This window comes from Capricornis sumatraensis, chromosome 9 (genome assembly GCF_032405125.1).
Source record: "Capricornis sumatraensis isolate serow.1 chromosome 9, serow.2, whole genome shotgun sequence".
Classification (NCBI taxonomy): Eukaryota; Metazoa; Chordata; class Mammalia; order Artiodactyla; family Bovidae; genus Capricornis; species Capricornis sumatraensis.
Window position 1 is genome coordinate 2,805,172 of NC_091077.1, and position 11,706 is coordinate 2,816,877.

Consider the following 11,706-nt stretch of genomic DNA (forward strand, 5'->3'; position numbering starts at 1 on the left):
GTCCTCCAAAGTAAGAACTGAAGGATGCTACATAAGACCTAAAGGGAAAAGATTAAAGTGAAAAGTTTGTGAGGAAGAATATTTGCCAAATTTTTTTGTTTGTTACTCTTCTGACATTTTGTAGAAAATTTTAGAAGGTCCACCTAGATGATTATTTTATGACTTCCCCAGCGGGGAAGTCTAAATAAATATAAAATGTAAAAGGTTAACTTATACTGTGGTCAGCAAATCATATTAATGATATGTAGCATAAGGAAGAATAGATATATAATAGTTTCAGTAGCTTTCTTTTCTCATATTCCTCATGTTCTTCCATCTTCAGTATTTTTTACTCTAACTTAGTTCTTCACATATACCCTTTTTCATTTGTGTTCTCACCACCTAAAATTTTCATTAGTCTTTTGATTTTATTTTTTTGTTATGAAAGCTTAAAGTAGTCTCTGCTGGCAGATTGATGGTTATCTTTAAGAGAAATTAAGTTGTATAGTCAATGCTTTATATATATTTTATTAATTTTCATTTTTATGATTTTATGAGGGTGATTTTCTTGTAATATAAATCTTCACAACACAAACTTGAAATGAAAAAATTTTATCCCTATCATTTTATTTACCTTCCTTAATAGTTTTCACATCATAGATTTTATGTGAAGTTAAACATAGCATTTTATTTTGTTCTAATACATTTTCTAGCAATTTTTCATAGCCTTACCTTAGATTCAGTTGTTTCAAACTGTAAATAGGAGATATTTAATTTGCAAGTAAATTCAATATAAAAAGGATAAGTTGATGTATTCCAAAGATACATTTATTTATTATGCCAAGCTACTGGGCTTGTAGGATTTCGGTTCCCCAATCAGGGATTGAAACCACGCCCTCAGCAGTGAAAGTACCGAGTCAGGGAATTCCCTAACAATACATAATTAGAAGTGTCTACTTAACATTCAGTTTGTCTCAATTTTTAATTTATTTTGTGTCTTTCTTTTCTTTAACTAATTAACTGTGTTCTTCAGATAGTACAGATGTGAAAAGTGTGGGTACTTTTTGGTGCGTTATTAAATAATTTTAAAATTCTTAGTTTACATATTAACATCTTACAGTATCAGTAATAATAATTTTATGTATAAGGTCACCTAATGTCATCCTTAGAACACACACAGAGATTAGCATCATTTTCCAAAGACAATTTTGCTCTTTTTTCAAACATTAGATAGAAAAAGATTCTGGAAACCAGGCTGCAGTTGTCAGAGATTTGTTTTAGTTTCATAAGCAAAGGTAGAAAAGAAGTCCTCATGGCTTATAAGAAAGAGAAGGCTTCTGCCAGGTACCCCTCAGAAAGCAGGGCCCTGGAGGCCCAGAAGCAGATTACTGAGGGGGGCACATGGACACTGTCACAAAGGTGAGGACTGAGACCTGAGGGGCAGCCATCTGCAGCTGTGATGGGCACAGTTTTCATGAAATGATGGGTGAAAAGAATGGTTAAGAGAGTATGACAGGTTGGGAATTAAAGATAGAAACAACTCTGTATTGCTGCAAACGGGAACAGAAGCTAAGCTACGGAAGTTCACAGGAAAGTGACTGTTCACAGGAAAGTGACTGTTCACGGGAAAGTGACTGTTGTTTTAAGATGAGAGGGGAAAAAATTATGTTTGATTGGTGATGGAAAGGTCCAGTGGAGAGCAAAATGGTGATGGTATACCAGTAGGAAGAAAGACATCACAGGGCATAAGAGGGCCTCCTCCTTTGTTCTTTGAAGAACATATGTTAGTTCCCTAGGTTCTTTCACAGTAATGTCATTGTATTTTTCTAAGACATACCTCAATTAATAACTTTAAGATTCTGTTTATTTATTTGATTCCTCTGGTTTGTGTTCTCTTATATAATGTTTATGGTTTTAGAATCACTTTCCACATTCATCTTGCCGGTTATCTCAAGCTCCCAGAAAAAGAGACAAAGCTGGCCTTGTCTCCATTTTACAAATAGGAAGAAACCCAAACCTTATTTGAATATTATTTCAGAATGCTTCTGCTGACCCAGTGAGCTGTCCTGATTAATTATTCATTGATAAGTATAATTTAAGTTTCTCTTTGAATGATGCAACTTTATGTAACATGAATATAAGGCATTTCAGTTGTATTTTCCTCAAGAGACTCCTTAGATATTGATCAGTGGAATAAAGTTATTGAGCAGCTAGGAACACCATCTGCAGATTTCATGAAGAAACTTCAGCCAACTGTGAGGAATTATGTAGAAAACAGACCAAAGTATCCTGGAATCAAATTTGAAGAACTCTTTCCAGATTGGATATTCCCATCAGAATCTGAACGAGACAAAATTAAAAGTAAGATATCCTTTTTTCTTATACTTGTTTTCGTAATCTGGTGAAGCCCTTTTTATGTTTGCATTCTAAAATCTGTGAAAACTGAAAGATGAAATAGTTGAAAACCCTCAAAGTCATTTATAGGCAAGAATGAAGGCATTTCAGAAAGAAAGCTTAAAGACCTAGAAGTTTTGTCCTCGATAAAGGGGACAAAACTGAAGCCTCTGGTCAAAATATTTACATAGTCTGAAAGATTCTTATATTAGTTACAGCAAATGGAATTCAAACTGTTATCAGGTATAAAGAATACTTGAATAAAGATTGTCGCCCATTTGAAGAGTCAGAAATTTTAAAAGGCCTTTTCCCCAGACCCTGTGCCCGTCACATTTTAATGTGTTTAAGGGAAAAGAATAGATTTGGTTTTCTCTGCATCAAGACAAACTGTGCCTCATTCAGAAGAGTTCCATCTCTCCTTTGCCTGCACATGTGAACTTTGTTTGGTTTTGGTGTTCATTTGGCTGTCCTGGGTCTTTGCTGTGGCGTGTGGGGTCTTGGGTTGCGCGTGCAAGCTCTCAGGTGGAGCATGTAAGGTCTAGTTCCCTGACCAGGGGTTGAACCTGGCCCCCTGCACCGGAAGTGCAGTGTCTCAGCAACTAGAGCACCAGGGAGGTCCCACCTGTGAATTTTAGTTGCTGAAACCTAGGTGAGCCTTGTATTTAACCAAGTTATTGAACTTGTTGAGTTTTTTCCTAGCTACTAATCTCTAGATTTTTTTTTAAGTGTACATTGTATACAGGTAGGCAAAGCAGAGGGCTTCCCTGGTGCAAGATACCTGGGCTCAATCACTGGATTGGACAGACCATCTGGAGAAGGGAATGGCTACCCACTCCAGTGTTCTTGCCTGAAAAATGCCAAGGACAGAGGAGCCTGGTGGGCTAGGGTCCATGGGGTTGCAAACAGTCGAACACGACTGGGAGACTACGCACAGCACAGGCGAAGCAGAGATATCTGTGAACTGTTGTGTACGATGCACATATGAAGTCATTGTGTGGCTTAGTCTGTTCGGTTTCACTTTGATGTGGCATCAAGAGAAAAGGCCTGCCCGTGCTTCATGCCTGCACTCTCGGCAGTGCCACCCTCGGCTTAGCTCCTGTACCCTCCCTGTCCATGGCTTGTCAGCCTTCTGCCCTGTCCTTCTCCCCTCCCAAACTCAGGGCAAAAGCACCTTGGAAAGCCTGGTTTGTGGGAAATGGCTGCTTGATTTACTCTTAAAGAAAGAGACTAATAATCCTGAATTTATCACCAGTTTCTCAGAGTTAGTGTATTTTTGTTCTGTCTGAGCTGTCACATTTAGTTCTTTATTGTGTAATTCTCAGGATAAAATTGTTACTTTATTAATCTAATATTTGTTTTTACCCTAGCAAGTCAAGCCAGAGACTTACTATCAAAAATGTTAGTGATAGATCCCGACAAGCGAATCTCTGTAGATGAAGCTTTGCGTCACCCTTATATCACTGTCTGGTATGACCCTGCTGAAGCAGAAGCGGTAAGCATCTATTTTGAAAAGACTTGTGTGTAAAGGCAGGGCATACATTTCCCTGGATCTTCTGTCTGTCAGTCTGAAATGGCTACACAAAGATTTAAGGTTAAAAGGACTCCTGATTACTTTGAGGCCATATGCTGCTGCTGCCGCTGCTGCTAAGTCGCTTCAGTCGTGTCCGATTCTGTGCGACCCCAGAGACGGCAGCCCCGTCCCTGGGATTCTCCAGGCAAGAACACTGGAGTGGGTTGCCATTTCCTTCTCCAGTGCATGAAAGTGAAAAGTGAAAGTGAAGTCACTCGGTCGTGTCCAACTCTTCCCGACCCCATGGACTGCAGCCAACCAGGCTCCTCCACCCATGGGATTTTCCAGGCAGGAGTACTGGAGTGGGGTGCCATTTAGCCGGGGTCAAACCCCTTTTAGGACTCCTTACTGGGGCTGAGCTCCGAGTACCTCAGGGTGAACATGCTTGTGCTGCAGTGATATAATTGTCTTCATTTATGTCGATGCTGATGTGTGATCATAATATCACCTTTTTTAGCCATCCATTTGTGTACCTGGTACCGTGCCTGGGTTTTGCTTTTATTATCTCGTTCAGGTATTCTGTCAGGCTAAGAAACTTGCTGAAAATCACAGGTCTGGACGTCCTTCCCCAGGGGTACCTGTTAGAGGAGTTCCACTTCTGAGTGTGGTGCTCATGTGCATTTGCCCGTAGCATCCCTGGTATGGATGGTCTTTAGTTGAAAGTGAAACAATTACATGGTGGCATGCTCATTATTGGGCTTCCCTCATAGCCCAGCTGGTAAACAATCCGCCTGCAATACAGGAGACCTGGGTTCAATCCCTGGGTTGGGACGATCCCCCAGAGAAGGGAAAGGCTACCCACTCCAGTATTCTGGCCGAGTCGGACACGACTGAGTGACTTTCACGTCCACATGCTCATTATTAGGTTTTGTCCTGTGCATTTAACCACCATTTAATTCACCATTTTATAGGAAAAGAAATTGGTTTATAAACGTGATTTTAAGTAAATTTTTGAAGCAATCCACTTGCGATTTGGGGACTGAATTTGGGAGCTCTAACAGGAAGAAATAAAAACTTGAGATATATTTTGCAGCTTCTGTACTTCCTAGCACAGTGCCTTGTCCAGGATGGATCTCTAGGAAGCAGCCTGTGATTGCTAATTTTATAATTACATTTGGGCAGATGTCCTTAGAGTGTAATTATTAGCAGGAATATAATAGGTCTATTTTTTGGTTAATTATTCCGTAATTATTTTGATTTTGAAACCAATGTAAATATCATACTTAGAAATCTTTAAGCCATATATTGAATGAAATTACATTAATATTATAAATGTTTTATTATTTTTATAAGTATTTTAGAAGTCTTACAAGTGATTCATTTTCTTCATGCCTCATTTTTTCAACTATTGACTTTAGCTGTAAATTTTAATTTTTAGCCACCACCTCAAATTTATGATGCCCAGTTGGAAGAGAGAGAACATGCAATTGAAGAATGGAAAGGTAAAGATGGAATTTATTTTGATTGTTACACACTTCTTGAAATGGGGCAACTTAACACTTTTTGACAATAGCCTTTCTAAGGAAGGGGTGGAGACCCTTCAGCCCTTATCCTCTCTCTTCCCACTTCCCAGTAGATAAAGAACTTGAAGATAACAAAATTAGAGAGGAACATGTATGAATTGCATATTTGCTTCAGAAGACAAAAACAAAGGCTCTTCACACATCTCACCATATCGAATCTTGATTTGTAAACTAAATTCAGTAAGTGTATTACGCTTAACTTGATAACATGTTGCAAACTATTGAGTAACCCCAGTTCACAGGCCCCTGTAAAGGAGATACGAGAGACCCCACTGGGGTCATGGGAACTTCTGCTGTATTTGTAAGCCTTGTAGTTATACACGCGTTTTAAAATAAGAGTTTGGGGGAAATTGCAGATCAAAAATATGCAAATAGTTATTATTACCACTCTAACCAGACAACCCACAAGAAACTAAACCAGTAATAAAGAGGTTAAACTAAAAATATTTCATTAAAAAGCAGAATCAATAATAGTTGAGAACTGTGGTCAGCGCAAGTCAAACATGACAGCGTGTCCTGCCCAAGAGCTGCTCAGGGAACCAGTGGCCTGCAGTGCACACAGCTACAGCCTCACTCTGTGCCTGCACTGTGCAGATTTTATTTCACAAATGCCAAACTTTAGGATGCTGCTAGTATCGTCCTTAATAGGTAGTTCTTCTGACAAAGGAAAATTGAGGAACACTGAGAGTGAAACCAAGAAAAAACGTAGGTAACTAGACCAATTTCCGGCCAATCTGGAGGAATTTACATTTGAAGAACCACAGTGGTGGAGGAAAAACTGCAAACAGCTGTGAGAATATCCAGTAGCTAACCTGTTCTGTTAGAGCCGCTGTGCTGGTACTTTTCCTCCTTGTCGTCCCCACTCCCCATGTCTCTCTCTCACTCTCTGCCTACCGTCAACTCTGTGAAACCCACTGGCGGATCCAGAGCGCCCCTGCTTTTATGGCCTTCATAATTGGTCGGTTGAAAAGATATAATTGGTTTGAAAAGATACAAGGAATCAAATTATATTTTGGTCTAGGTAAACTATTACTTGTCTGTCTATCCCGGTTAAAAATAGCACATCACAGTGTCCTTGGAGTGGTTCCAGTTTATTTGGAAGCAGGGTTTAGAGATGCAGAGAAACTGATGAAGCATTCTAACTTGCATTTCTATTTGAAGAGCTAATTTACAAAGAAGTAATGGATTGGGAAGAAAGAAGCAAGAATGGTGTTGTAAAAGATCAACCTTCAGGTTAGTGATTGCTTTCATAGTTTGATTACATAATACTTTTCTTTCTCTATTCATTTTTTGCAAATGGCAGCAGCGTGTTTTAAGTGCCGCCTTGACCAGCATTGGATTTGAAAACTCCTTGTGTGAAATACTTTTCTCTTTTTGGTCTGCTCTGGTTGTGGCAGCTAACAGTTTATTGATGACAGGCAGAGAACTAACTGTATTGTGAACATTCTTGGTTCATCCTTGTAACAGCTACTGTCATTTTCATTTATAGATAGGGGAATCGAATTTAAAGTTTTTCAGCGTGCATGACCTTCTTTATATTGCCCCCAACCAATTACAAAAGAAAATTAATATAAGTCTAGATAAAGTAGAATTTGGTTTTCTTTGGAGAAAATTGTTCATAAAATTCTCCTGTCTTTCTGGTTGATATTCTTAGTGGTAGAAGTCTGACTAACAATTAGGAAGCTGTATGACTATTAGAGGCATAATATATATGGTATTGGAGAAGGCGATGGCACCCCACTCCAGTACTCTTGCCTGGAAAATCCCATGGACGGAGGAGCCTGGTGGGCTGCAGTCCATGGGGTCGCTGAGGGTCGGACACGACTGAGCAACTTCACTTTCCCTTTTCGCTTTCATGCATTGGAGAAGGAAATGGCAACCCACTCCAGCGTTCTTGCCTGGAGAATCCCAGGGACAGGGGAGCCTGGTGGGCTGCCACCTATGGGGTCGCACAGAGTCGGACACGACTGAAGTGACTTAGTAGTAGTAGTAGTATATATGGTGTTAACTTATAATACCATCTATAAGGTTCTACCTTAAACAAAACTATCTTTACTTACATTTATTTCACATTTGTATTCACCCCACTGCCACTGGAAAGCACATGCACACTACACACACATGTAAATACACATGGGGCTGTTTCTTATTCTTGAATTTTATATTCAGCATGACACGTGTCACGTGTCTGGAGATCGTATAACTTCAAGAAAAATTTAGATGCTTATAGTCAACTAATCACAAATTTAAGACTGACCACTGAGCCCCTGGATGTTTTGTTTTTGTTCAGGCTAAAATATAGATGGTGGGAAACAGATTAGTTTCATTTGCCTTAAAATGTCAGTTTTGGGGATTTAGAAGGCAAAAATAAAATGAACAAGAGTCCATTAAATTTTGTTCCAATTTTTTTCTTGTTTGTATCATTCCTTCTTTTAGAAGGTATTTTTTATTGCAAAAGAATTCTTCAAAGGTTGATGTTTTTCCCCTTGGATTAAGTGTTTATGATTATAATTGAAATGTCTGATGACACTTGAATCCTACTTGGACTTGAGCCTTTTGTGATACTGATAATTTTAGGATAAATTCAACAATTTTCTTTTAATATCTTTTTAAAACCAGAAGGTATTTTTAAGGTAGTTAACATGACTGTACATGTGTGTGATGTTTAGCCACCAGGAAGAAAGAGAATATTGCAGTGAAAGAGGAATATTTGGGATTTTGAGCCTAAAGAAAGACTCCACCAAAAGTTCAAAATGTACAGTCAGCTAACTTCTTGTCTGTACTACTAGTAAAGGAAACTGCAGGAGGACAGAGCTGAGAAGTGGCCTGAAGCCTCGCTGCCTGGGTCTGCAGCAGTGTCGCGCCTCAGATTTTATTATATTTGGTTTTCTTAGCACAGATGCAGCAGTGAGCAGCAACGCCACTCCTTCTCAGTCGTCGTCCATCAACGACATTTCATCCATGTCCACGGAGCAGACGCTGGCCTCAGACACAGACAGCAGTCTGGACGCCTCGACAGGACCCCTGGAAGGCTGTCGATGATAAGTTAGAAATAGCAAGCTTGTCATCAGTGAAGGAACTCTCACTTCCATGGGTGTGAAATACTTGGGAGTTGATGGAACCAAATAGAAAAACTCCATGTTCTGCATGTAAGAAACACGATGCCTTGCCCCTACTCAGTTGTACTAGGCTTGCCTTGCTTAGATTATAAAATGAAGCAGATTATGTCTAAAGAAAAAAAAATACAAACCACACATTTAGAAATTTTGTTCAAGGTCATTTCAGGTGAGCAATTAGAATATATGAATTTTTTTTTTAAGTTGTGCGGTAATAGTGATCATTTCTCATCCTCAGTAACTGTTGGGATTTATATGCATGACACAAATGCTTGCTTGGATTTGCCCTCTAGCACTTTGGAAATCAGTATTTATAAAGCCAAATAATCTTCAAGGTAGTGCTGCTTCTAGAGTTGTCTCTTAATCCTCTTAAACAATTTTGTGTTTGTCCAGAAAAAAAAAATAGATTTATGTGTATTAATTGGCCACCATCATATTGTATCTTACCTTCTTTTAGGGTATGAATTAACCTTCTTTCATATTTCAGAAGGAATATAATTAAATCTATATCATGAAAAAAATGTAGCTTTTCTTTAATTTGTCATGTTTTAGGCTGAGAATTATCACTGCCAAGACCAGGATACTTTGTTTTCTCTAAACTGTGTTAGTCTGGATGACTGTACATTCAGTTTCACTGCACGATAGCATTTTAAGTTTTGTTCTATGCTGCTTAAAACATATATACGTTTAAAATCCTCTCTACCCCATCTCTTTTTTCTTGGTCTTCTGGACTTACTAATTTGAAGTGCTACCTAGAACTTCATCTTCTTGATTAGCCACCGAACACCCATGTCAATCACATGATGGCAGATAGATCCTTGACCCCACCACCTGCTGTTAGAGTAGAATTTTACGAAGTGATCACTAAAGATGATGGCAGTCACTTGCTGCGTGCTTGTTTCGCTTGTGCCTGGACTGGGTCCTTTCTTACCTCCTCTAGGGTAAGATACATGATTTCACAAGGCAGAGTTTCCCTCTTCCAACACAGCATTATTCCTCAGCTTTCTTTCTTTTATGAAAGAAACCACCTAAACCCGCTTTGGTCTGTTTTAGGAAGCAAGCTGGTTCAGAATGGCTGTTTGTGGTGGTTTTCCACTTTGTGGAGGCATTTCCTCTTCCTAAGGGAAGACCTTCTGAGGGATAGGGAGGAACTGTCCTAAAGGGCAATTATTAGCTAGTCAATATTTCCTGATTTTAAGCTGCTCACCTGAAATTGATACTTTCAGACTAATATGGAAATTATTCAGGATTCAGTAGCATACTGAGTATTGAAGTGTCATCGCAGAAATGGAGTTATGACGGTCACGTATGGCTGCCTGTGCTCGTAATGCTGTCCCCTGGAGCTTATTCTATGCAGATTCATATCTTTCGTTCAGTTATTTTGGAAGCTATTGGGTCAACATTGTCACATTCTATGGAATGTGTTCTGAGGAGGAACTTTATTAAGAAAGTTTATTATAAATATTATCTAAAATATATGATTCTCTCTACACCATTTGTATCTTATTGGTCTTATCACTGGAAACTGGAACCCTTGATGAACAAAATTAATATTGAAGTAATAAAAGTTTTCTATTGTGATGTTTAGACATGTTCAGCTGTAAGATGGAATCCTAACTTGGATTGGGGCAGAAACACCTGTTACATAGCTGAGGATTATTTCGGCTTCAGAGGCCTGATGGTATAGTGAAGAAAGTTATCGCTGTACATATGTAAACATCTTAAAGTGATCTAATACACATTCTTTAAAAAGACTTTACTAAATCTGTCTTTGAAAAGAAAAGGAAAGGGGAGGGTTTTAAAAAGACATTGTCTGTCCTCAGCTTATGTATATGCAGCACAGGACCGCGCGGGCACATGGAAGTCCCACTAGGTGATTGTACACTCAGCCAGGTGCCGTTTACAAATGGAGCTAGGTGCCATACACAGTGGCTTTCTGCTCACTGATTCCTCCTGTGTTCACGGATGAAGTCCGTGATGGTGCGGACGGGTTTCCTGCCAAGACCACCTTCCATCAGCGAGTGATGAGTGCACCCCGGCAGGCCACAGTGCTGCGGACCGCAGAGCTCCATAGAAGTACCTCACCCCAGTTCAGGGCCCTCCCTCCTGAGCTGGGACGTGCCAGGGACCTGGTGCAATGCAGATGGTTCCACACTGCTCTCCATGGATAAATTCTGGTGTTGGATAAAGAACTGAAAAATGTGCTCAATTTTTCATCTTTTCTATTTTATTTTTGTAATTTATATTGTACACAACCCTGGAAGTAACTATTTTGGACACATATTTTTATAAACCAGGTAATTTATTATTAGCCTGGAATTTGGACTAGGTTCATTTTGTTTGTTGACTTAGTTTTTTTGTTAAAAAGGAAATGACTGCCTCCCCTGTCAGGTCTTGATTTCAAGTTCAGGTTCCAGAGAGCAGACAGAGTCTGTCAGAGTAGGAGAGCATTCTAGAAACATCCTGCTCAGTGTTGATCCCCTGTGGAAACAGGAGACAGAATCAAGGCTCTGTGCTTATCTGTGCACCACGAAACTCAGAGCTGCAGTCCTGAAAGGAGAAAATGCTTGGTAGGGCCCCTTACTGACACCCAGAGTCCAAAGTCCAAACACTGAATGCCCGACTGTTTGAATCCGGGTTTGATGCTGTGTAAAGTCATGGTAATGATATACGATGAGTTCATATGGTTGATTTCTAATGTAACTCCTCTGGTGTTTCATACTGGTAGTAAACACAGGTGTGACCTTTCAGATTGCATATCTCAAAAGTAACATTGCCTAATGTTTTATAATAAAATATATTACGTGTGTTTTGATTGGTGAAAATAATACAAATACATTTTAAAAGAGAAGTATATAACATGTCCAATTCTTGTGTGTTTTTAAATGACATTTGACTGTGTATTTCTACATCACCATCTCTGATTACAGATTTAACATGAATACAAGCAGATATTGGAGTGTTGTCATCTCAGTATTAATAGATGTTTTTAAATTGAAAAGCAAAAGAGATTCTGTTAGATCCCTTACTGAAAATATTCTGCAACTTCCTGAATCTAAATCTTCACAAACATGCAGTGCAAGAACTGAATATTTGGAATAATTGTTTTCTCACAAGAGTGGCC

The 11,706-nt window shown here is 39.2% G+C and overlaps 1 protein-coding gene across 4 annotated transcripts in view; it reads left to right on the forward strand.

The window, feature by feature from the left end:
• MAPK9 (mitogen-activated protein kinase 9) overlaps window positions 1-11,345 on the forward strand; it is a 68,889-nt gene extending 57,544 nt beyond the window's left edge. For 2 of the 4 annotated variants that reach the window (XM_068980297.1, XM_068980295.1), the window contains exons 8-12: window positions 2,158-2,340; window positions 3,741-3,865; window positions 5,322-5,385; window positions 6,628-6,699; window positions 8,366-11,345. In XM_068980297.1, the coding sequence (XP_068836398.1) occupies window positions 2,158-2,340; window positions 3,741-3,865; window positions 5,322-5,385; window positions 6,628-6,699; window positions 8,366-8,508 (587 nt within the window). In that variant the 3' untranslated portion in view covers window positions 8,509-11,345. Of the gene's footprint in view, window positions 1-2,157; window positions 2,341-3,740; window positions 3,866-5,321; window positions 5,386-6,627; window positions 6,704-8,360 lie in introns of all 4 variants that reach the window. The other 2 variants (XM_068980296.1, XM_068980299.1) reach the window with 2 other exon arrangements.
• Window positions 11,346-11,706: the final 361 nt, after the last annotated feature.